The 27,390-nt window shown below is 42.8% G+C and overlaps 1 protein-coding gene across 1 annotated transcript in view; it reads left to right on the plus strand.

Annotated features, from left to right (window-relative positions):
- Nucleotides 1-1,628: 1,628 nt before the first annotated feature.
- GTF2I (general transcription factor IIi) overlaps nt 1,629-27,390 on the plus strand; it is a 121,153-nt gene continuing 95,391 nt past the window's right edge. The window contains exons 1-2 of the mRNA XM_081090439.1: nt 1,629-2,022; nt 25,316-25,419. Of these exons, the coding sequence (XP_080946565.1) occupies nt 25,321-25,419 (99 nt within the window). The 5' untranslated portion in view covers nt 1,629-2,022; nt 25,316-25,320. The remainder of the gene's footprint in view (nt 2,023-25,315; nt 25,420-27,390) is intronic.

The raw sequence follows: 27,390 nt of genomic DNA on the forward strand, positions 1-27,390 counted from the left end.
GCAATTCAGCGATGCCAAAGAGAAGCCGCCAAGTGCTCCCTTTAAGCGAAAAGGTGAAAATTCTTGACTTGATAAGGAAAGAAAAAAAATCCTATGCCGAGGTGGCTAAGATCTACAGTAAGAACGAATCTTCTATCCGTGAAATTGTGAAGAAGGAAAGAGAAATCCGTGCTAGCTTTGCGGTGGCGCCTCAGACAGCAAAAGTTACGGCCACCGTGCGTGACAAGGGCTTAGTTAAGATGGAAAAGGCATTGAGTGTGTGGGTGGAAGACATGAACAGAAAATGCGTTCCGGTTGACAGCACGGTGCTGCGCCAGAAGGCACTGAGCCTGTACACAGACTTGAGCGAGGGATCCTCTGAGAGGAGGAGGGACACCAAGCCATTTACTGCAAGTAAGGGCTGGTTGCACAGGTTCAGGAAGAGGTTTGGGCTGAGAGATGTAGGAACTCCTGCAGGGGCTGCGCCTGCTGTTGAAGAAGCTGCTGCCACATCTCCCGCAGAGGTGCAGTGGGTTAAGGAGGAAGGTATGTATGCACAGGAAAAGAGCTTGGTACGATCTGGGGTTTTAGGCGTCCATCGGGGGGGTCTGGAAAGGTGTTTCCCGCGGATAAGGGGGACCGCTGCACATCCAAAGAATGGCTGTTTGGAAAGTTTTCTTGCCAGCGACAGAGGCTGGAAAAGACGATGTGGTCGCCGCCTACCGAGGAGGAGGGGGAGGGGAAGGATGGCCGGCGTGGCTTGAATCCCCCATGGGGGGGGAAATCACAAAAGCACTCGACTTTGCGCTTTGCATTCACGTCTGAAATCTCAAAGTTCTTAAACTTTAAGTGTACAGTAATGGCTCAGCCTTCTGGAAATTCATGAGCTGATGAAAGTTGAGAAGCAAAAGAAAAAACTGGAGGCGGAGGGGGGGTGGTGATGGATGTGACTCGAAAGCCTTAGTGGTTGACAGAACGAACCTGGCTACAAATCAGGTTATCTGCTCCCGCCCCATGGCTTTTTCTCAACTTTTCTTTCTAAATGTCGAGTGTAGACACGTGAGCAAAGCCTCTGGGGGGCACCGAAGAGTCCCACCCCCTCCCCCTCCAAAGTCCGGGCACACCGTCTCCTCGGAGGCTCGCTCTCAAAACTCAGTTCTTTGTGTCCCCGCGGGCGGTGCAGGGCGGAGGAAATCCCTCGGCGAGCACGGAGGCCGGCGGGCCGCTCGGGGGCTTCCCGGCCTTCGCCGTGTTCCCGTCTCGCAATTTTCCGGGAATCTGGGGTGCAGGAGCAAGCGCGACCTTCGCACGGCGGCTGAAGCCGGCTGGTGCTCCGCAGAGAGGAAGCTGGAGCCCCCAGCGGCCTCGATTTTCGCCCTTGCACCCCAGCTCCCCTCCCCCACCGGGCGGCCGCACAGGCCCCAGGTGCAGCCATGTTCTCGATCCCACCACCCCGCGCCTCCATTGACAGTCCTTGCAGGAGAGGGCCGGGCGTCGCGCTCTCGGCGTCCCCCGGGCTCGGGGTTCGCGGGCGCGATGCTTCCTGGGACTCGTAGTCCGCCGCCCCCGCTAGCGCTTTAATGGGGAAGAGTCAGAAACTACAACTCCCGCTGGGCGGCATTGCGGGTGCGCAAGCGCAGTAAGCCTTCGAGGAACAAAAAAAAAAAAAAAAAAAAGGAGAAAAAAAAAAAGGAGGAGGGTGAGAGAGAAGCTCAGAGAGCAGAGAAAAGGGGCCACCGATCGCCCCCCCGCTTCCCCGCACGCGTTCTCTAGCCGCGGCCGCCCGCCTGCTGCGGTTACCCCGGCCTCTCTCTCGGTCCCTGGCATTGGATCTAGGCGCTGAGTGGGGCCCGGCTGGGCGGCCATGCGGCGGTGACAGAAGCTCGGCGGAGACGCACGGGCCCCTCGCCCTCTCACCTCCTGCCCGCTACCAGCTCGCCTCGCCCCGAGGCGGCTCCTCCGCGGCCGCAGCTCGCGCACAGCCCACTCTCGCTTTCCTTCGGCACCCCTACCCCGGCGCTGCCTGGAGGCGGCTGCACTCGGGTGAGTCCCTGTCGCTTCATCCCCTGCCCCTCGCCCCAGTTGCCATTGGAGCCGAGCCTTTATTTGAGACGACCCCTCCGGGCCTGCACGGTCGGAAGTCTGGGGACCGTGGGCGGCCGTGTTGGGGTACCCCGGGCCGCCGGCGTTGGGGGTGGGGCAGGAACAGACGCGGTCGCGGGGGACGACAGTTGCACGCGCGCGCCTGGGTGCTCATGGGGGAGGGGCGCGCGCGCTGGCGCCGCGAGAGGGGGGGGTGGTCTCACGCGTGAGGCCCGCGCGCGAGCGAGCCTGCGGCTGCGCATGCCCGGACGCTGATTGGCCGGCTCGGGCGTTGCGGGTGCGCGCGCGGTGCCAGGCCCGAACGGTGGGATCGCGCTCAGCTTGGTGTCTCCGGGGCTGGTGCGCCTGGGCAGCAGACTCGCCGGATTGGCCCGCGGGCGGCGGGGGCGGGGTCGGCGCCACGCTGCTCGGTAACTTCGGCCGGCGGGAGGGCGGGCTGCGGAGCGCCGCCCCTCCTCCTCTGCGTCCCGGTCCTTCCCTGCCTTCCCTCCCTTCCCTCAGGTGGAACAGGGAGCGGGCTTTGTCCCGGCCCGGCGGGCGCGCCAGGCCCGCGGGGCCGGTTTTTGTGGTGGAAATAAACACAATGACCGGAAGGAAAACCTCTGCCTCCAGGCCGCGAAAATAAGCCGTCAGGATTGGGCCGGCACCCAGACGGGTTTCAGGGGAGGAAGAGGACAAAAAACTGCCTTTCTTTCCCTTCCCTCCCCCTTCCACTTTTGCTTATGCAAGTTTTTCCTTTAGTAAAGCGAGATTTTTTTTTTAAGTGTTAGGGTTTTGCGCTGATTTGCGGCGGAGCGTGTTCAGATGTTGGGTCCTGTGCAAGTCGTGCTCGCTCCTGCGAATGCGGGACCCCCTGCCGACTAGTCAACCTCTCTTCTCTGCATTCAACTTCGCTGCAGACGATGGCTTGGTAGCCCACAGTGCCTAAGAGCAGTCTCTGGGTGCTGAGGAAACAAAAGGGGGAGTTTGCAAGTCAGAATGTGCGTTGGAGTGCCCCGAGGAGGCAGAGCTTCCCCTCCCTCTCGCCCTCTAAAGCAGCGGTTCTCAACCTGTGGGTCGCGACCCCTTTGGGGGTCGAACGACCCTTTCACAGGGGTCGCCTAAGACCATCGGAAAACATATATTGTTACATATTGTTTTTATGATTAATCACTGTGCTTTAATTATGTTCAATTTGTAACAGTGAAAATACATCCTGCATATCATATATTTACATTACGATTCATCACAGTAGCAAAATTACAGTTATGAAGTAGCAACGAAAATAATGTTATGGTTGGGGGTCACCACAGCATGAGGAACTGTATTAAAGGGTCGCGGGGCTCTAACCAGTTTGTTTCGGTGGATTGTGCGTGGCCTGTGGACTGAGGGGTCCGGTTTGATTCCGGTCAAGGGCACGTCCCCAGTGCGGGGTGTGCAGGAGGCAGCTGATCGATGTTTCTAGCTCTCTGTCGCTCTCCCATCCTCTCTGTAGAAAATCAATAAAATATATATATTTTTAAAAGGGTTAGGAAGGTTGAGAACCACTGCTCTAAAGCCTATGATTTGGGGTGACTGACTTTTAAATTTTCTACCACAAGTAGGCCCCGCCCCCTTATCCACGGTTTCACTTCCCGCGGTTCCAGTTTGAGGTCAGAAACTATTGGGTGGAAAATTCCCAGAAATAAAAAATTTATAAGTTTTAAATTTCTCGCGCCGTTTGGAGTAACATGATGAGGTCCTGTTCTGTCCCGCCCTGGATGTGAATCATTCCTTTGTCCAGAGTATCCACGCCGTGTAAGCTACCAGCCCATAGTCACTTTGTTGCCATCTCGGTTTTGATACTGCAGTGCTGGCGTTCGAGTAACACCTGCTTTCCTTAATGGCCCCGAGGCGCAAGAGTAGTGGTGCTGGCAATTCAGAGATGCCAAAAAGAAGCCGCCAAGTGCTCCCTTTAAGCGAAAAGGTGAAAATTCTTGACTTGATAAGGAAAGAAAAAAAATCCTATGCCGAGGTGGCTAAGATCTACAGTAAGAACGAATCTTCTGTCCGTGAAATTGTGAAGAAGGAAAAAGAAATCCGTGCTAGCTTTGCGGTTGCACCTCAGACTGCAAAAGTTACGGCTACCGTGCGTGACAAGGGCTTAGTTAAGATGGAAAAGGCATTAAGTTTGTGGGTGGAAGACATGAACAGAAAATGTGTTCCAGTGGATGGCAGCATGCTGCGCCAGAAGGCACTGAGCCTGTACGAAGACTTGAGCGAGGGATCCTCTGAGAGGAGGAGGGACACCAAGCCATTTACTGCAAGTAAGGGCTGGTTGCACAGGTTCAGGAATAGGTTTGGGCTGAGAAATGCAGGAACTCCTGCAGGGGCTGCGCCTGCTGTTGCAGAAGCTGCTGCCACATCTCCCGCAGAGGTGCAGGAGTTGATTCAGCAGGAAGGTATGTCTGTATAGAAAACAACATGGTATGGGCAGGGTTGCTACTATCTGTGGTTTCAGGCATCCACTGGTGGTCTTGGAACATACCTCCTGTGGCTAAGGGGGGACTACTGTACATGTTTTTGTTTTGTCCATTCTTTAGCCACTGTAGTCTGCTGCCTGTGCTTTCCTTTGGCCTGCCTCTGGGATCTCGTAGGCTGGAATGATTTTTTTCTTTTCTTCGGGCTCTTCTCGCTTAAAGCCTGTATTGTTCGGTCAGAATTTGCTGTTCTTACAGTATCCCAGTCAACTTGATTGCCGCGCCAAGGAGGGCATCTTTATTTCCTCTAGGAGTGTGTTTGTTTCTGTTTACGTGTGTCTGGCCTAGTCACTAGGTATTAAACTCCTAGATGGGTAAGGATTAGGCTTTTCTGCCTTTCTTCCCCTTCCAGACTACAACTGTCAAGGTGCTTTGACTACAGCTAACATTTGAATATTTTTTTTATGTGCCTGGAATTGCTCTTAAGCTTTTTTTTTTTTTAATATATTTTATTGATTTTTTACAGAGAGGAAGGGAGAAGGATAGAGAGTTAGAAACATTGATGAGAGAGAAACATCGATCAGCTGCCTCCCGCACACTCCCTAATGGGGATGTGCCCGCAACCAAGGTACATGCCCTTGACCGGAATCGAACCTGGGACCCTTCAGTTCGCAGGCTGATACTCTAGCCACTGAGCCAAACCAGTCAGGGCTGCTCTTAAGCTCTTACTGTATATTTTCTTATTTAATCTTCAGAACAACTCCATAATTTCATTCTATAGATGAGGAACAAGCAAAGAGAAGCTGGGTAATTTACTCTTGATTACCCAGTCAAGTAACTCCTGATTCCAAGATTTGAATCTAGGCAGCCGGAATCTTAACCTCGAAGCCAGTGGTTTCAAACTCCTGTAAGCATCAGTATCCTCCCGAGGGCCAGTTGCTAGGCCCCTCCTTTTGATTCTGCAGGTCTCGGGTGGGACCTGTTATTAGCATTTCTACCCGGTTTCCTGGTGGTGTTGATGCTTGAGAACTAGTCACAATAGCAAATTGTTATTTTTTTGGTATTTATTTATTTATTTATTTTTATTTTTGAGAGAGAGGAAGGGAGAGATAGAAACATCAATGAGAGACATTGATCTGCCTCCTGCATGCTCCCTACTGGGTATCAAGCCCTGATCAGGAATTTAACTGATGAACTCTTGGTTCATGGGTCGATACTCAAGCACTGAGCCACACCAGCCGAACAGCAAGTTAAAGTTTTAAGTGAGGAAAATTTATTGTAGATATTTGCTTTTCATTACTTTAAAAATATATCTCTAAAAAAATCAAAAATAATTTGAGCTGTTTACTGTAGTTTGGGTTGGAAAACTGAGAGTTACGAATTTTTATTAGCCATGATTAGAAAATTAAGAGTTTAAGAAATAAAGTGTCCAGTTTAAAAAAGAGTCAAGGATATTTAAGTACAGAATAAAATTAGAAACCTAATAATTTTGGCTTTTCCCCCACTCTCGTTCAATTATTAATTTATTCACGGCACAGGCATTTATCTCCTTCCAGGGATGTCTAAAGCATCCCATCTACATCTTTGAGTATAAAGTCTGGGAACCCAGAATAGGTGGGGGTCATAGGGCCTGAGCATGGCACTGAGATAGGTTGGGCCAGGCTGAGGCTGGGAAGCTCCGGGCTCCTGCCCTACTTCCCCCAGCCGCTTGCACATCCAAGAATTTGGTTTACTATTTTGTTTGTTTTAATTGTTGACAATATTACAGATGTCTCCCATTTTCTCCCTTTTTGCTCCCCTCCACCCAACCCCCACCCCAGGCCTTCCCCATACTATTGTCTGTGTCCATGGGTTATACATATATGCATGTATGTTCTTTGATTAACATCTTCCTGTCCCCCTGTTGTACCCCCTCCGCTTATTGGGGCACAAGTCTCGTTGAGAAAGATTTTGTTTTTTAAAATTATAATAGATTTCTTTAAAGAATATATTTTAAATATATTTTTATTGATTTCAGAGAAGAAGGGAGAGGGGAGAGAGAGAAACATCAATGATGAGAGAGAATCACTGACTCGCTGCCTCCTGCACACTGGGGATCAAGCCTGCAACCCAAGCATGTGCCCTGACCGGGAATCAAACTGTGACCTTCTGGCTCATAGGTCAGTGCTCAAGCACTGTGTGACATGGGCCGGGCTCTTTTTTTTTTTTATTAATATGCTTTTATTGATTTTTTTAAAATAAAATATATTTTATTGATTTTAGAGAGGAAGGGAAAGGGAGAGAGAGACAGAAACATCAATGATGAGAGAGAATCATTGATTGGCTGCCTCCTGCACACCCCCCACCGGGGATTGAGCCTGCAACCCAGGCATGTGCCCTTGGCCGGAATCGAACCTGGGACTCTTCAGTCCTCAGACCGATGCTCTATCCATTGAGCCAAACCAGCCATGGCTGATTTTTTTTTTTTAAGTACATTTTTATTGATTTTAGAGACGGAGGGAGAGGGAGAGAAAGATAGAAACAACAATGAGAAGAGAGAATCATTGATTGGCTGCCTCCTGCACGCCCCACACTGAGGATCAAGCCTGCAACCCAGGCATGTACCCTGACCAGGAATCAAACTGTGATCTCCTGGTTCATAGGTCGACGCTCAACCACTGAGCCACGTGGGCCGGGCTGCTTTTATTGATTTCAAAGTGAGGAATGGAGAGGGAGAGAGAGAAACAGCAGTGATGAGAGAGAAACATTGATCGGCTGCCTTCTGCACTGCCCCTCACTGCAGGCAGAGCCTGAAACTTGGGCATGTGCCCTGAACGGGAATTGAACCTTGCTGAGTGGAATCAGCTGGGCTGGATTTCTTTCTTTCTTTTTTTTTTTTATTTTTTTTTATTTTATTGATTTTTTTACAGAGAGGAAGGGAGAGAGATAGAGAGTTAGAAACATCGATGAGAGAGAAACATCGATCAGCTGCCTCCTGCACATCTCCTACTGGGGATGTGCCCGCAACCCAGGTACATGCCCTTGACCGGAATCGAACCTGGGATCTTTCAGTCTGCAGGCCGACGCTCTATCCACTGAGCCAAACCGGTTTCGGCTGGGCTGGATTTCTTAATGAGGAAAGTAATCTCAAATTAGGCAGGAGGGATGGGATTAATGGACAATTATGCTCTATCATTTTTGATAAATGCATAGATTGATGATGTAAGTAAAACACTGAAAAATCACTAACCACAACCTTTTCTCTTATTACTGGTGACTAACTATTTGCATTGCATTCTACCTAATTCAATTCTATTGTTTTACTCTTCATTGAAAACATGAGTTTTTAAATATTGCAATCTCTTTCTAAACGATTGTGGTTACAATTAGCATGAAATTGTCTTAACCTTTGGGTTCAGCAGATGCCAATCAAGTAGTTTTTATGTAGGTCTGGGGAAAGCATTTTATTGAAGAATAAGTTTGAGAATACTTTGCGAATGGTATTTCACTTTTCAGATATGCATTAGAAGCAATTTATTTGAAAGATAATTCTAAGAATTTTATTAACAGCAATCTACTAAAGCTCATTCATAGCATTTTCTTTAAAAGGTGTATACATTTATTTGAGCTTAAGCTTATTCATTGTTACTAACTGAAAGAACATAAGAAATTCAATTAATCAGTTGTAATTGTAGAGTTGGAATTTGTTTAAAATGGGCTAAAGGGGAAAAAAATAAAATAAAATGGGCTAAAGGGGTAAAAGGAGATTTATTAGTTCCGTTTTTTCTTCTCGTTCTTTTTCTTTCTGATATGTCATTTTATGTATTTTTAAACATTTTTAATTCACTGGCGTTAATTACATTCACAGTGTCAAAACCATCACAACTACTTCTAAAATTTCATCACTCCAAATAAAAGCTCTGTACCCATTAAGCAATAACTCTTCATTCTTCCCTCTCCCTAGTCCCTGGTAACCTCTAATCTATTTTCTGTCCCAGAATTTGCCTGTGTTAGATATTTCATATAAGAAGAATCGTACAATATTTGTCATTTTGTGTTTGGCTTATTTCACTTACAGTGGTTCTCAACCTTCTGGCCCTTTAAATACAGTACCTTATGTTGTGACCCAACCATAAAATTATTTTCGTTGCTACTTCATAACTGTAATGTTGCTACTGTTATGAATCGTAATGTAAATATCGGATATGCAGGATGGTCTTAGGTGACCCCTGTGAAAGGGTCGTTTGACTGCCAAAGGGGTCTTGACCCACAGGTTGAGAACCGCTGACTTAGTATATTATTTTCAAGGTTCATCTGTATCATAGCATGTATTGGAACTTCATTCTTTTTTATAACTGAACTGGAGGCCCGGTGCATGAATTCGTGCATGGTCCCTCAGCCTGGCCGGCAATCGAGCCAGTTGGGGCAGGCAGGCTGGTGGGGGAGGGACCATGGGAGGTTGGCTGTGGGAGCGCACTGACCACCAGGGGTCAGCTCCTGCGTTGAGCATCTGCCCCCTGGTGGTCAATGCACGTCATAGCTACCAGCTGGTCGTCAGGTTGTAACGATTTCTTAGGCTTTTATATATATAGATAAGGTTCCTTTTTATGATATACCACATTTTATTTATCCATTCATCAGTTGAGGACATTTAAGTTGTTTCTACTTTTTGGCTGTTGTGAATATTGCAGTTATGAACATTGGTGAACAAGTGTATTTTGAATCCCTGCTTTCAAATTTTTTGTGTATATACTTAGAAGTGGAATTGCTGCATTATTGTTTTTTTCCTTTTTAATGCTTTTCTTAGGGCAGATGAATTTGGATGGATCTGGAGAAATCTCTCAGTAGTATAAAGAATCTTGACATTTATTTCACTTAGCATAATGTGCATGTTGTAGGATGTGTCTGAATTTCCTTTTTAATCCTCATTATGATTTTTGGGTTTTTGAAGTTTTTGTTTTTATTGTATGGCAAAGGAAATAATTATTTTTTAAAAGATTCTAAGAATTGATTTAGAGAGAGAGGGAGAGGAAGAGAGAAACAGCAATATGAGAGTGGAACATCAATTGTTGCCTCCTGCAAGCTCCCTACTAGGGATGGAGCCTGAAACTCAGGCTTGTGCCCTGACCGATAATTGAACTGGCAACCTTTCAGTGCATGGGACGATGGCCAATCAATTGAGCCACACTGGCCAGGGCAGGAAATAATGTTTGAAAAAAACTACTGTATAAGATTATATTATAATTGTAGAAGTGGAGAGTAGTGAAGAGTTGGTTAAGATGAGTCGTGATTATGCCCACCTGGTATGGCTCAGTGGATGAACGTGGACCTATGAACCATGGTTCTATTACTGGTCGGGGTACATGCTGGGGTTGCAGGCTCGATCCTCAGTGAGGGAGGGGCATGCACTAGACAGCAGATCAATGATTTTTCTCTTATCGATGTTTCTATCTCTCCCTCTCCCGTCCTTTCTGAAATCAATAAAAATATATTTTGAAAAAATGAATTCTGGTTAGACAGCCTATGAAGATTTCTGGTTGTATAAGTTCCATACTTTTGAGAATTACTGTGTGTTTTTATTGCATTTGCATACATGGGCTTTAGTATTTTTATAGTAAGTTAATTATTTTCTGAGTAGGTATTTTTGTCAGGTTAATTGTTTGTAGCTTTTAGAGAAATTTATAAGCGTATGTTGTAAAACAGTGAGGTAGTTAGTTACTTTACCCAACTAAATACTCACTTTTTGAATTTATTTCATAATTTTATCCTTCATTTGTAGCCTTATCTGCAGAAAAAAATAGCAAAATGAGTGGTTGAACTATTGTTCACTATTCATCTTCTTTATTTTAAGCTTTGAAAAAGAAGGGATCCTTTTTTACATTTGAAACAGTATTCATTTATCCATTTACCTAACATATTGAGGGCCTTTGGGATAGGTATTCTGTGAGGCCCCAGGACACAATCTGTTTCTTGAACAAATTATATAATATTTTTTTGTTGAGAGCTTCAGGATAAAGACTAGTTTAGTTTATATATTCAGTCTAGTTAACTTGTTTAGATATTTGGAGTAAGGTGACTTTAACTTAAATTTTAAAACATAATCTCGAGTATATTAGATGTTAAGTAAATTTTCATGGTTGCATATGCATTCTTTAAAAGGTGTACGTACTTTATTTTAAAGCAGTGATTTATTGTATACCTTAAACTTATACAACATTGTGTCAACTATATCTCAGTAAAGTTGTGAAAAATAAATAAGTAAAAATAAATATGAAAAAACCCCTCTGATTTATTTTAACATTTTACTGATTAATTTTCCTGCCCCATCAGAAAATAAGTTATTTTATTTAGTAGTGATAATTAAAGCAGTTAGTTGGGAAATTTTCATTTTATTAAACTTGGATTTCAAGAGTTTATATGTAAATCAATAGATAAATATAAATGTGTTCTTAAAATAGCCATTTTAATTAAATTTTAAATTTTAAATGCTTACTGAATTTTAAAAATTTACTGAATGCTTTTGTTAACTACTCAGCACTAAATACATTCTGAATATCTACTCCTAATCATGTCAGTGTACATCTCCAAAAAATAAAAACATTTTTTTAAAAAAATATATTTTATTGATTTTTCACAGAGAGGAAGGGAGAGAGACAGGGAGCTAGAAACATCGATGAGAGAGACATCGATCAGCTGCCTCCTGCACATCTCCAACCGGGGATGTGCCCACAACCCAGGCACATGCCCTTGACCGGAATTGAACCCGGGACCCCCCAGTCCGCAAGCCGACGCTCCATCCACTGAGCCAAACCGGTTTCGGCAAAAATAAACACATTTTTAATATATTCACAAGAATGTTATCACAACTAACAAAATTAATAATATCCTAATGTCTTCTAATACCCAGTTTAATTTTTTGTTAAAATATATTTTTATTGATTTCAGAGAGGAAGGAGAGGGAGAGAGAGATGGGAACATAAATGATGAGAGAGAATCATTGATTGGCTGCCTCCTTGACGCACCACACTGGGGACTGAGCCTGCAACCTGGGCATGTGCCCTAACTGGGAATCAAGCCGTGACCTCCTGGTTCACCACTGAGCCATGCCGGCTGGGCCTAACGCCCAGTTTATAATAAAGTTGTCTTTATTGTATCCCTCTCCCCCCCCCGCCCCCCCCCCAAAAAAAAAGGTAAATAAATACATTCTGATAACAACCTTGTGAGGTAAGTATACATATTACTATCTTTTTCTAGACTGGTAAATTTAGGATTAAAGAATCCCAAGGTGCCGAAACCGGTTTGGCTCAGTGGATAGAGCGTCGGCCTGCAGACTGAAAGGTCCCGGGTTCGATTCCGGTCAAGGACATGTACCTTGGTTGCGGGCATATCCCCAGTGGGAGATGTGCAGGAGGCAGCTGATTGATGTTTCTGACTATCTCTCTCCCTTCCTCTCTGTAAAAAAATCAATAAAATATATTTAAAAAAAAGAAAAAAGAATCCCAAGGTGAGCCCTGACCCATGCAGCTCAGTTGGAGTATCATCCCATGCACCGAAAGATTGCCAGTTGATTCCCAGCCAGGGCACATATCTAGGTTTTGGGTTCCCAGTAGGAGTGTGTATGGGAGCAGCCAATTGATTCTCATATTCTCTCTCTCTCTCTCTCTCTCTCTCTCTCTCTCTCTCTCTCTCTCTCCCCACTTCCTCTTTCCCTAAAATCAATAGAAACAATAAAAAAAAAACAAATTCCAAGGTCAGCCATATCTCCTATTGCAGATAGATCTTGAATTCAGAACTTTGGCCTGATTCCAAAATTGGTGTTCATAATAGCTTTGCTCTGTTGCCTGCCTTCTGGGAACAGTACATTTGAAAAAATAAAGATGGACTTCTAAACCATAATTACTTGATTTTCATTTCTGCTTCCAATTCATACAGTTAGAAAAAGAACAAGTGATCCAGCTTTTCTAATACCAAATGATTTTTAAACTTGGAGTAAGGTCAAATGGACACATTCTTTGTCTATTGGCAGGACAAGCTACTGCTTTTTAAAATCCGGATTGTCAATTTAAATGTATAATTTACAAAAATTTGCATATTTGCATTGCAAAGATTTTCTCTTAAACTGTAATGCCAAGAAAAGTGTGGGTGTTCCTGAATAGCTGATAAGGTTTTTTTTATTTGTCTTTCAAGGACATTGTTTTGGCTACTGTGAAACTCAGAATTGAACATGTGATCCTCAAATTGGGCAAATCCTCTTTCCCTGGCCTCATTTATTTTGTCATTCTTCCCTTCACCAGGCTTACATTTTTTAGAAATCTATTGCTGTTAGCTAAGTGCCCATCAGCAGATGAGTGGATTAGAAAACTGTGGTACATATACACAATGGAATACTATGCTGCGGTAAAAAAAAAGGGAACTCTTGCCTTTTGCAACAGCATGGATGGAACTAGAGAGCATTATGCTAAGTGAAATAAGCCAGTCAGAGAAAGATAAATACCACATGATCTCACTCATTTGTGGAATATAGAGAACAACATAGACTGATGAAAAGGGACAGACCCAAAGACTGAGAAACAGCGATCAGGCTATCAATCCCCAGAGGGAAAGTAGGGGAGGGCGGGGGTAAGGGGAAGAGATCAACCGAAGGACTTGTATACATGTATATAAGCCAAACCAATGGACATGGACAACGGGGGGATGGGAGCATGAGTGTGTGTGTGGGGGGGAGGTTGGGGGTTAATGGGGGGGATGAGGACACATTTGTAATACCTTAACTAATAATAATAAATAAGTAAAAAATAAAAATAAAAAATAAAAAAAAATTTTTGGAAATTGAGTGGAGAAGGAAATAAATTTTTAAGTATTAATACTTTCAAATCTTAACCTTTTAAGTATATTTTGTTTCTTTTTGAGGGAACACTTGGTTTTTATTGATATAATTACCAGCTTTATTTCAGCAGATAGAATTTAATAATTTAGTATCTTAAAATAAATGTAAGCATAGCCTGCTATAAAAACTTAGAATTCTTGACTTCAAAAATCAATCTTGCTCTGCCGGCATGGCTCAGTGGTTGAACATTGATCTTAAACCAGGAAGTCAGGGTTTGATTCCCAGTCAGGGCGCATGCCTGGGTAGCAGGCTCGATCCCCAGTGTGGGGTATGCAGGAGGCAGCTGATTGATGATTCTCTCTCATCATTGGTGCGTCTGTCTCACTCTTTCTCTCTCCCTTCATCTCTGAAATCAAAAAAAAAAAAAAGAAGAAGAAGAATCTTGCCCTGGCTGATTTGCTCAGTGGTTAGAGCATTGGCCTTCAGACTGTAGGGTCAAGGGTTCGATTTCTGGTCAAAGGCACATACCTGGTTGGGGCACATTGGGGAGGCAACCAATTGATGTGTCTCTCTCATGTTAATGTTTCTGTCTCTGTCTTCCTACCTCCTCCCTCCCTTCCACTCTCTAAAAATCAATGGAGAAGGTATCCTCTGGTGAGGCTTAACAAACAAAATGAAACAAAAATCAGTCTTGATCAGTTTTGTCTTAGGGATTTCTAATTTTATTTTTAAGTACTTGCCATCCTATATAATAAAACCCTAATATGCAAATTGATTGGATGGCAGAACAACCAGTGGAACAACCAGTTGCTATGGCATGCACTTACCACCAGGGGGCAGGCGCTCAATGCAGGAGCTGACCCTGGTCAGGGGCAGCTCCTGCGTTGAGCGTGTGCCCCCTGAGAGGGAGGTGACTGGCGGTGGCGATCGGGGAGGGGGCGTGGGCCAGGGCGGGCTGGTGAGTGCCCTGCTGGTCACCTCCCGCAGAGGGAGGCAACTGGCGGTGGTGATTCGGGGGTGGGGCCGGCCAGGGCAGCGCCAGGCTGCCAGCCAATGTGGGTGCCAGTGGGGGCCCCTGGTTGCTTCGCCTGCCTGTTGCCCCACAGATGGCCCTGATCACTGGCCAGGCCTAGGGACCCTACCGTATATATTGGAAACAGTCTCTTCCTGGTAGATTTAAAACTTAAAACCTGGCAAGGCTACTCTAACACTGGAAAAACAGGATGATGCAGTGATGACAGGCATGGACTCTGGCTTGCACATTTTGTGGTCAGCCCTGATTCTGACACAACTGTGTGACAAAGCCAATTACTTAACTTCTCTCTGCTTCAGTTTTTCCACCCATAAGATGGGGGAAATGGTTCTACTGCCTCAGAAGGATCATGTTATGTACTATTTTTTATAATCAGGGCAAAAAAATGTAGTTGCCTATACAACAGCAAGATGCCTTTACCTGTATGAAACGTATGGTCACTGCAGTGTCCTGGATTGCAAGAGGGATGTCAGACTGCCAGTTTAGGCCTGACATCCCCCAAGGGGTCCCGGATTGTGAGAGGGTGCAGGCCGGGGCTGAGGGACACCCCCCCACCCCCATGCATGAATTTTGTGCACTGAGCCTCTCGTTATATATAATTTCTAAAAGTGAATGAAAGTTAAATGAACTAAAATGGGCTATATGGCTCTATTTTTCCTGTTTGCTGAAGTGTATATGTTAAATATGTATGTTAACATATAATTAACACATTATATGTTAATATAAATGACACATCATATTCTGTTATTGTTTTGTTTTCTGTTTTAATCCTTACCTAAGGATGTTTTTCCATTGGTTTTTTAGATTGGAAAAGAGAGGGAAAGACAGAGAGAAATATTGGTGTGAGAGAAACACATCTATTGGTTGCCTCCTGCACACTCCCCGACCAGGGCCCAGGCCGGGGACGAGCCTACAACTGAGGTATGTGCCCTTGACAGGAATCAAACCCGGGACCCTTTGGTCCACAGAGCCAAACTGGCTAGGGCTATATTCTGTTTTTAAACACTGTACTAGAGGCCCGTGCACGGATTCATGCACTGGTGGGGTCCCTCAGTCTGGCCTACGCCCTCTTGCAATCCGGGACCCCTTGGGTATGTCGGACTGCCACTTTCTGCCCAACATCCCCCGAGGGATGTAGTAGTGCTCGAAGTGGCAGGCGGCCAGGGAGGAACCCGAGCCCGGGCCTGGTGCCGCATTGCTCCCGCTCATCCCAGCCCTGCTGCACCTGCCCGCGCCCAGTCCCGATCCAGAGAGGCGAGCGACACTGCAGCCGTGAGACCGACATCTGGCACCCATTGGTTAGCTGAGCGGCACGCCCCCTGTGGGAGAGCACTGACCACCAGGGGGCAGCTCCTGCGTTGAGTGTCTGCCCCCTGGTGGTCAGTGTGCATCATAGCAACCGGTTGACTGGGCGTTTTGTTGTTCAATCGACTGGTCGCTTACGCTTTTATAAATATAGATTTATGAAATGGAACATCTCAATGAAATACCAGCCTAATTTATTTCCCTTTGGAAAGTATTTATTAAGTCTATGGAGAGAATCTCTTAGAAATGTGAATTAAAATGTTTTTCTGTGTTAATAGGAACAAGGAAATTATGGGAGTTACAAGTCCTAGTGTAGTCTCTGGTGATCCGATCTTATCCAAAATGTTATGTCCGCTTCTGGGACACTGGACAAAATAGAGACTATTTTGATGCTATTGCAGCTGAGAAATGTTTTGGAAATCATGTTACAAGGAAAGCAGAAGACAAACTGGGCATGCTTAGTTTAGAGAAGAGAATTGTGAAGGGAACACAGTTCATTGAAAGGCCTTTTTTGTACAAGAAGGTTCTTCTCATTGTAGGGACTAGTTCAGTATGGCCCCACTGTAATTGCAAATTGTTACTTTAAAAATAGCAAGCTCTCTACTGGAGGACATGTCAAAACTGGGGATGGTGGTGGGAGAATTAGGCAATAAAACCAATGACAAATATTTACATTTTTTGAGAGCTCATAATAAGTTTACTGTTCTAAGTGCTACCTACATTACTTCATTTAATCTTCACAGCAATCCTGTGTCCTAAAGCAGATGACTGTTAGGATTACCATTTTAAAGTTGAAATAAATGAGGATTTGAGATGCTAATTAATCCAGAACTATTGTGAAGGATAGTTTTAATATAAACCTAGGCAGTTGGAACCCATGCTTTTAACCAAGTTATACTAACTTGCAGTCCTGATACTAATGTTCATAGTAGATAATGATATTAACTAAATAAATTGGAGGAGCATCATCTTTATTAATTTTAACCTTTTTTTGTTTAACCTTCATTGAGGATATTTTTCCATTGATTTTTTTTTTTTTTTCTAGAGAGAGAGTGGGAGGGAGGAAGGGAGAGGGAGAGAGAAAGAGAGAGAGAAACATTGATGTGAGAGTGACACATGTATTGATTGCCTCCCACATGTGCCCCCACCAAGGCTTGGGATCAACCAGGGATGAGGATCGAACTTGCAACACAGGCATGTGCTCTTGATCAGGAATCTGAGCCCTCAGTCTTTTGGTGCGCAGGCGAATGCTCTAACCATTAAGCACACCAGCCAGCTGGTGGCTGTCAGCAGCGTTTTGTGACGTAAGTTATGTGTTCATCTAGATCAGTGGTTCTCAACCTTGGCTGCACATTAGAATCACCTGGAATCTTTTTAAAATCCTGATTTCTGGGCCTCATCCTCCGAAAATTCTGTTTCTTTGTTACTAATGTTGTGGCCCCACCCCATAACAAAGAAACAAAATTTCCGGAAGATGAGGCCCAGAAATCAGGATTTTAAAAAGATTCCCAGGTGATTCTAATGTGCAGCCACCGTTGAGAACCACTGATCTAGATAGTTGTTCTGTAACACACTCATGGTTTTCTTTGAACTGAATTCTTTATTTTCTTTGTAGAATTTGACTGATCTTGATATATAAAGTACTCCTCAATGCCAACCATAATCTTTATGTAATGGCCAAAGAGATACAATTTTGCTTCATTTTGTTTATGATGAATGGCAGTTAATTTACTGTGTCATAAAGATTGCCTACAGTGTGATTACTATATAATTATTTACCTTGGTTTCTTTTTCTTTTCTTTTTTTTTACTTGCCTTTCTTTGATTATTATTGTGCATGAGAGAGGTAATTTGGAATTTTGAGATAGGATTCTAGTCTCTTACTATAAAATTAACTGTATGACCTAAGCAAGATGGCTAATCTTTCTGGGTTGGGCTTCTCATTTCTAAGATAATAGAATAAAGTGATTGTACTAAAATATCTTTTTTTTTAATATCTTGATTTAAGATTGCATGTTGTAAGATTGAAATGGAAAGGTGTTTGTTGAAAACAACATAATAGCACAAGAAATAAATAGGACATGAATATAATAAAAAAACAAGATCATGGTGATCGTGTCTCCTCTACTTACCAGTCTTACCTGAAGCTTACTCGGAAGCAGATATATGTTGAAAATTTAGTAATATTTTAGAGATTAGCATAATAAATAATATTAAGAACATCGGGTCTTTTTTTTTTGTTAGAGTGATGATGGTGTGTGTGAAAATCTCTAAGAGTTCTCTTCCACTCACTATAATTGTTGTTATTTTGCTGTGCAGTATTAACAACAAGGATCAGTAAATTCAAAGCAGAAGTATGGGGAAATGAAAAAAATTATGTGGAATTAATTATTGGCATATTTTGAGGTAGAACAGAATAGTAAAGACTCATATAAGCCCAATCCCTGAAATGGATCTCCAACAAGAAACTCAAGGAGATTTTAAAGAATGGCTGGAGTCCGTTTTCAGAAAGATAAATGAAGGCCATCGCATCTATGAAACAATAGTTGACAAGGATAAAAGCTAAGGAAATGAAACAGGAACAATCCAATTTGTTCATATTTGAAACTCACAAAAGTATTAAAATCAAAGTTAGAGTCACCAAAGTTAAAAAACCATTCAGAATGGAAGAATTAAGGGAATTGAAAGATGATATGGCAGACTCAGTAGCTGTTATGTTTGTGTTCCTGGCATGCTTTTCTCATCTCTTTCCTCCAGATAAGTGTCCTGCTTTGCCTTTTGAGTAGCTACCTGTCTTTCTATTTCATGTGGTTCTAGCTGTTGTGCTAATCACAGGGTATCCCAGGTGATCTTTTTCTGACTAGTCATAGTTGATTGGGTTTGGGTAGGATAAGCTTGTGACGCAGACCCCTAAAACGTTTGTGCAAACAGTAGCAGGAAGATACGATAGTCTGTTGCCTCTGGATTATACAGTGCAGGTGTGTGGTAAACTTAAAGAAACATGTGTCTGTAGCTCTGTTTTAGGGAAGAAACCCATCTGCTCAAGAAGTGAGGCAGGTCCACAGGGAGGGAATAGAGATAACTAATGATGTCTTATGTTCCTGGGTCTAGCAGTGCAACTTTTAAAGTGAAATGAATAATAAACAGACCAATAAATATTCCCTTCTTTACTTGAGATGGTCTGAATTGAGAATTTATAACCTTGTAATCTACTAGTTCTGGCTAATTCATAACTTGTTCTTGAGAATAAATAATATAAGGTGTGGTTCCTGGAGTTGGTGGAACTCATAAGCATGTTATAAAATTATAAAGTAAAATGTTGGTAAAAATACCAAAAAGTTGATAAAATAGAGATACATTTTGGAGGGATAATGTGAAAAGGCTACTATTAAAAGAAAAGTGGGAATTCTGATACTAGAATTCAGAATTACCTTTGTCCTGTGGGCGTTTGCCAGTTTTACCACATGAACTTGAGTGGTTTTGTTTTTGTTTTTTTAATATATTTTTATTGATTTCAGAGAGGAAGGGAGAGGGAGAGAGAGATAGAAACATCAATGATGAGAGAGAATCATCGATTGCCTGCTTCCTGCATGCCCCACGCCCATACCAACACTGGGGATTGAGTCTGCAACCTGGGCATGTCCCCTAACCGGGAATCAAGCCATGACCTCCTGGTTCATAGGTCGATGCTCAGCCATTCAGCCACGCTGGCCGGACATGAACTTGAGTTTTGAAAACATTGTGAGATGAGAGTCTTAGAAATCAAAGTTCAGAACTTGTACAGAAAACAGGAGGAGGAACCAAGATGGCGGCGTAGGTTAACGCTGGAGATTGCTGCCTTGAACAACCAAATCAAAACACACCTAAAAGACGGAACGGACATCATCCAGAACCACAGGAAGGCTGGCTGAGTGGAAATTCTACAACTAGGAGGAAAGAGAATATCATACCCAGATTCAGAGGAGGCGCAGTGCTGAAGTGAAATACTCAGGTACGGAGTGCGCATGGAGCGGGCTGGTGGCGGAAGGCGCGGTTGGTGCTTTCAATCAGGAGGGAGTCTCAGATTCTGAGCTCCAGATCCGGGCGAGTCTCTAGGGACCCAGACTCAAACAGGAGAAGCCGGACTGTCTGGCTTCAGTCGGAACTCGAAGGCAGCTTTCTCTCCGAGGTTTGCAGCGGTTGCTGGGACTCTGTGAGGCAGAGCCCCTAGGGACGGAACTGAGAGCCGCCATAACTGCTCTCTCCGGCCCACCCTGTTGATCCCGAGCCGAGTGACCCACCCGCCCCGCCCAAGCCCTGCACAGAGCCATTTGCCAGATAGCCTCAGGCAAACGCTAGATTAGCACCTCCCTAGAGGACAGACGTTTTCCCACTGCAGACACAGCTGATTCTCACAGCCAGCTGGCCTGGAGGTCAGATCCCCCTAGTATTAACTACAACAATCAAGGCTTAACGACAGGAGGACTGCACACAAAGACCACTAGGGGGTGCACCAAGAAAGCATAAAAAATGCGGAGACAAAGAAACAGGACAAAACTGTCAATGGAGGATATTCAGTTCAGAACCACACTTTTTAAGGTCTCTCAAGAACTGTCTAGAAGCCACTGATAAACTTAATGAGATCCTCAACAAATCTAATGAGACCTTCGATGTTATGATAAAGAACCAACTAGAAATTAAACATACACGGACTGAAATAACGAATATTACACAGACTCCCGACAGCAGACCAGAGGACCGCAAGAATCAAGGCAAAGATTTGAAATGCAAAGAAGCTAAAAACACCCAACCGGAAAAGCAAAATGAGAAAAGAATCCGGAAATACGAAGATAGTGTAAGGAGCCTCTGGGACAGCCTCAAGCGTACCAACATCCGAATTATAAGGGTGCCAGAAGATGAGAGCAAGATATTGAAAACCTATTTGAAGAAATAATGACAGAAAACTTCCCCTACCTGGTGAAAGAAACAGACTTACAAGTCCAGGAAGCGCAGAGAACCCCAAACAAAAGGAATCCAAAGAGGACCACACCAAGACACATCATAATTAAAATGCCAAGAGCAAAAGACAAAGAGAGAATCTTAAAAGCAGCAAGAGAAAGAAACTCAGTTACCTACAAGGGAGTACCCATACGACTGTCAGCTGATTTCTCAGCAGAAACTTTGCAGGCCAGAAGGGAATGGCAAGAAATATTCAAAGTGATGAATACCAAGAACCTACAACCAAGATTACTTTATCCAGCAAAGCTATCATTCAGAACTGAAGGTCAGATAAAGAGCTTCACAGATAAGAAAAAGCTAAAGGAGTTCATCACCACCAAACCAGTATTCTATGAAATGCTGAGAGGGATCCTTTAAGAAGAGGAAGAAGAAGAAAAAGGTAAAGATACAAATTATGAACAACAAACATGCATCTATCAACAAGTGAATCTAAGAATCAAGTGAATAAATAATCTGGTGATCATAATAGAATCAGGGACATAGAAAGGGAATGGACTGACTGACTGTTCTTGGGGGGGGAAAGGGGTGTGGGAGATGCGGGAAGAGACTGGACAAAAATCGTGCACCTATGGATGAGGACAGTGGGTGGGAAGTGAGGGCGGATGGAGGGGCGGGAACTGGGAGGAGGGGAGTTATGGGGGGAAAAAAGAGGAACAGATGTAATAATCTGAACAATAAAGATTTAATTAAGAAAAAAAAAAGAACTTGTACAAAATTCAGGGGTCATATAGGGACCCTTCTCTTCAATAAACTGGGAGTGCAAAAAAGGAGTAAAATTGAGAATTAAACCAGCCTACATCCCCATTTGTGTTCTGGGTTAACATTTTCTTGGTGGTCCAAGGAACCTGAATCCTTGAACTGGGATTATGGTGATCCCAGGCAGGTAGTATTCCCAGATACCTAGAAGAAGCTGTTTTTAGCATGGGCTTCACATTTAAAATAATTTAAAAAAATATTTTTATTGATTTCAGAGAGGAAGGGAGAGGGAGAGAGAGACAGAAACATCAATGATGAGAGGGAATCATTGATTGGCTGTCTCCTGCACGCTCCCTACTGGGGGTTGAGCCTGCAACCCCGGGCATGTGCCTTTGACTGGAAGTGAACCCAGGAACCTTCAGTCCCCAGGCTGACACTCTATCCACTGAGCCAAACCTGCTAGGGCAATGACCTTGACAAGTCATTGCATTTGTAAAATGAGAACACATTTCCTTTTTCTTTTGCTGGAGAATTAAAGGGAAAGTCAGATTATTAAGAAATACAGCCCTGGCCGGTGCTGTTCAGTTGGTTGGGCGTTGTCCTGTGCACCTAGGAGAGCGAGACAAACATCAATTTGAGAGAGAAACATGCCTCCTGCTTGTCCCCTACTGGGGATCAAACCTGAAATCTGACTGGGAATTGAACCAGGGATCTTTTGGTGCATGATACAATGCTCAACCAACTGAGCCATACTGGCCAGGGCTATTATTTACTTTCATTTCCTCAGTATATATACTTTACTATATGTTGATGCCTAATTCTAGTCTAGCAGTTGATTCACGTGGTAGCAGATGGGAAATAGATCAGAGTTTTTAATAATAAGGAAATAGATCATCCAGTTTAAAAATAGGGAAAAGATTCAGGTACATTTTTAACCAAGATGATTTTCATGTTAACAGCTCTGTATGTTTCCTGAAATATTGGGGCTTCAGTTAAGGGATACCCAAGTATTCAGTAAATTAAATATATATAGATGTGTTTTTTAGAATTCCCATTTATACTTCTAGTCCTTAATTTTTAAAAAGTTGATTTTAGAGAGAGAGGAAGGGAGAGGTAGAGAGAAAGAGAGAAACATTGATTTGAGAAACATCAATCGGTTGCCGCTTGAACATATCCTGAATGTGGACTGAACATGCATCTTAGGTATGTGCTCTGACTAGGTATCGAACCTGAGACCATTTGGTACACGGACGATGCTCCAACTAACTGAGTCACACCTGCCAGGGCTAGTATGAGAAAATTTTTTAAAATTTGCTTTAGATTTTTGCCTTAGAGTGTCTTATGTGGTATGTTTTTGCTTTTTAATTTGATATCAAAATTTACGATTTTAACCATTTTAAAATATACTATTCCTCGCATTAAGTACATTCTCATTATTGTACAACCATCACCATTATCTCCAGAACTTTTTTACCATCCCAAATTGAAATTCTATATGCATTAAATAGTAACTCCCCATTATCACCTCCCCTTAGTCCTTGACAACTACCATTCTACTCTCTGTCTCTTTGAATTTGACTGTTACAGATGTCTCATGTGAGAAAAGTTATATAATATTTGTCCTTTTGTGTCTGGCTTATTTCACTTAGAATAATGTTCTTATTTTTTATTCATTTATTTTAAAAAATAGAATATTTTCAGTATTCATCTGCAGTGGGGCCTTGACTTACGAGTGTCCCTACTAACGAGTTTTTTGAGATACCGGCTGTCTCTTGGCCGATTTTTTGCATTGAGTTGATAGAGTAATTTGAGTTAACGAGCTCCTTAACAAGCTCAGTCTCCGAACGAATTAAACTCATAAGTCAAAGCCCCACTGTATGTCCTATAGCATGTATCAGAACTTCATTCCTTGTTAAGGTTGAATTATATTCCATTGCATCTGTAGATCACATTTTGTTTATCCATTTACCTGACAGTGGACATTTGGGTTGTTCCCATCTTTCGGCTATTGTGAATAATGCTGTTATGAAGATGGGTATGCAAATATCTGTTCATGTCCCTGCTTTCAGTTCTTTTGGGTATACACACAGAAGTGGGATTTCTGCAGCATGTTAATTTTGTGTGTGTTTTTTTAAATGTACCATCACCATCATCATTATTATTAATCCTTATCCTAGGACGGGGTGGATAACCCCTGGCACGCGTGCCAAACATGGCATGCCAGTAACTTTTGCTGGCACACGAAACCCGCTCTTATAATCTTCCATTTACAGTTTTTTTCTTAATATCGACTTTTTTATTTTTCAGATAAATTCAGTGTAGGTGCATTTTAGAGAAATAATTTTACATAACAAGTTATCTTAAAGACCATAGACATGGATTGACGAGAGAGGGGAAGAGCAATTTCTATGCCTCTGCCTTAACTCTCCCTGCCTTCCTAGATCCGACCAGTGTTTTGGTTTCATCCACATATGCTTGTGAATCTTTGTTCTCAGTGATGAATTTTGTTAAGTCTCGTAATAGGAGTAGCCTGACGGATGAAAGTAGTAGCTCATGCATATCTCTGAAGGTCACGAAATATAAACCTGATGTAAAATTAAAATTTCTGTCATCAGTGATGCAGCAGCAAAAGTCCCACTGATAATATCAAACGGAGTCAAAGCTTTCTGTCGGACTATCAGTGAACATGTATACATTAAATACATTGTATGCGGGAAACGTATTTATACGTTCTACCAGTGTAGTAGAGCGCGGGACACGTATTAATACGTTTTTTTATAGACTAGCGGTAGAATGCGGGTAACGTATAAATACGTAAACTAAAGTTATCGTAATTTTACTGAACGTTGCCATTTGCGCAAAAATGGCCCGCGCCACCTGTTAGCGCGTGATAAAAACTACCCGCAAACAATGTGTTAAAAAATAAATGTATTTTTCATCATCAGATACTGTGTTTTTGTCACTTGAATGAATTTTATTATTTCTTCAAGGTTCACCTTAAGAGATATCAAGTAGGCATAACATGTTCTCAAAAAATTAGGGTTGGCACGCAGAAGAATTTTGAGTCAGAGATTTTGCTGGTTTTGGCACGCACTCACAAAAAGGTTGCCCACCCCTGTCATAGGACAAGCTTAGAGAGAAAGGAGAAGGGAGAGAGGGTCAAAATCACAACCCATTCATGTGCCTTGACCAGGAATTGAACTGGCAACCTTTCGATGCACAGGATGACGCTCAACCCACTGAGCAACTCTGACAGGGTGGTAATTTTGTTTAAATTTTTTAGTAACTGCTAAATGGTTTTCTACAGTGGATGCACCATTTTACGTTCCTAACAGCAGTGCACAGGGGACAGATTTTTCCACATCCTTGTCAGCACTTACTCTTTGATATTTATGTGTTATATTTTTATAGTGCTTGAAATTCAGTTGAGGCTTTTTGCTGATATCAGAGTATCAGAAATGTTTTCTAAAGAGAATAATATGCTGTATTGTAAAGGAATCTTAGATGGCATTTGTTTTGCAACCTATTTCCTCTTTAGTAAGAAAGAAGAAATAATCTTTATCCAGCTTCAGTCTACTTTACCCCCTTTTCTATAATCAGTGTGTATATGGGAGAAAGGGAATTTTGCATCTGTTTTCTATGATGTAATTTGTTAAACTACAGCTCGGCTGTGACGTGTATCTTTTACTTGGGAGAAATTTTAACTGGTTCGGAATTTATTTTGGGGGATGATGCTGAACTAATTTTATGGAAATAAAACTAGATGGAAAGTTATGAGATAGAAGCTCTATTTTATGAAGTAGGAGTTTTTGGCAAATAATACTTGATTTTTGAGCCTTATTTTTCTCTTATGTGATATAAATGAAAGCAGTTTGTGGAAGACCTTACATCTATAACCTTACATTTAGTAGAACACTGTATTTCAGTTACTCACTTTCTTCTTAATTATCTTGCACAGGGATCATGGCCCAAGTAGCAATGTCTGCCCTGCCGGTTGAAGATGAAGAGTCTTCAGAGAGCAGAATGGTGGTGACGTTTCTCATGTCTGCTCTTGAGTCCATGGTGAGATGGCTTTACACTTCTGTAAACTTTCCATGTTTGTATAAGATTGGATTTGTGGATGAGATTGATTTGTTCTTACAAAACATATACTAGTAATATGTTTCTAGTTTTTCTTTTTCAAAAAACACACTTTTTTCTTTTGTTGCTTTTTTTAAAATAGATTTTCGTTGATTTCAGGGAGGAAGGGAGAGGGAGAGAGAGATAGAAACATCAATGATGAGAGAGAATCATTGATCGGCTGCCTCCTGCACACCCTCCACCGGGGATTGAGCCTGCAACCCGGGCATGTGCCCTTGACTGGAATTGAACCTGGGACACTTCAGTCCACATGCTAATGCTCTATCCACTGAGTCAAACCAGCCAAGGCAAAAAAAAATAATAATAATAATGGTTTTAAAAAATTGATTTCAGAGAGAGGATCATCAATGATGAGAAACATCAATGATGACAGAGAATTATCCATCACTGCCTCCTGCACACCCCACACTGGGAATCAGGCCTGCAACCCAAGCATGTGCCCTCACTGGGAATTGAAGCGTGCCCTCCTGGTTCATAGGTTGACACTCAACCACTGAACAACACCAACCAGGCTAAGAGTAGTTTTTGTTTTTGTTAAGCTTCATCCGAGGATATTTTTTCCATTGAGTTTTAGAGAGAGTGCAAGGGAGGGAGGAAGGGAAGAGGGAAAGAGAGAGAAACATTGATGTGATAGAGACACATCAATTGGTTGCCTCCTGAACTCCCCCCACTGGGCCTGGGATTGAAATCGAAACCCAGACATGTGCCCTTGACCAGGAATTGAACCTAGGACCCTTCGGTGGGTTGGCTCATGTTCTAACCATTGAGAAACACTGGCCAGAGTAAGAGTAGTTTTTTTTTGCTTGAATAATAGTTATGGATTTAAGCCTTTCAAATCAAATTTTATTACCATGTTTCAGAATATTCTTTTTTAAAAAAATATGTATTTTCATTGATTTCAGAGAGGGAAGGAGAGGGAGAGAGAGATAGACACATCAGTGATGGGAGAGAATCACTGATAGGCTGCCTCCTGCACGCCCCACACTGGGAATCTAGCCAGCAACCTGGGCATGTGCATTGATGACCTCTTTGTTCATAGGTCGATGCTCGGCCCTTGAGCCGTGCCGCTGGGCCAGAATATTCTTAACACATTGTTTGCGGGTAGTTTTTATCACGCACTAACAGGTGGCTCGGGCCATTTTTGCTAATTTTTTGCACAAATGGCAACGTTCAGGAAAATTACGATAACTTTAGTTTACGTATTTATACGTTACCCGCATTCTACCGCTAGTCTATAAAAAACGTATTAATACGTGTCCTGCGCCGCTCTACTACCAGTCAACGTAAAACGTATAAATACGTTTCCCGCATACAATGTGTTAACTTCTCTAAATGTTTAATATTTTATATTTAATTTTAACTTTTTACCTACAAATATCTTAGGCAATCCCTTGTTTTACAGTGATTAACTTTGAATTTATGTGTAATATTTGAAGTTTCTCAGAATGAGTTGGTATATTATAATGTGGTACTGTTGTCTATAGTATCTGTGTAAAAAAACATCAGAATTTTGGGTCACAAGAGCATATTCAGTATTTTATACCCTTTATTTTATTGTGCTATGCATCAATAATTGTCCTTACCCTGCCACCTGATACCTAAATATGTAGTGTGTTAGCTCTTTATTTTCGAAAGACCTATATCGTATATAATTATAGCAAACTATTAGTATAATTTACTTATCATGTTTTTATGGATATGTAGCTGGAAACCTATTATTTGAGTTCATCCTGTATAATAAAAAGCTAATATATAAGTCGACCTAACAGTGGAATGACCAGTTGCTATGACACGCACTGACCACCAGAGGGCAGATGCTCAATGCTGGAGCTGCCCCCTGGTGGTCAGTGCGCTCTCACAGGGGAGCGCCGCTCAGCCAGTAGCCGGGTTCAC

This window comes from Myotis nattereri (assembly GCF_964212035.1).
Source record: "Myotis nattereri genome assembly, chromosome: 4".
NCBI lineage: Eukaryota > Metazoa > Chordata > Mammalia > Chiroptera > Vespertilionidae > Myotis > Myotis nattereri.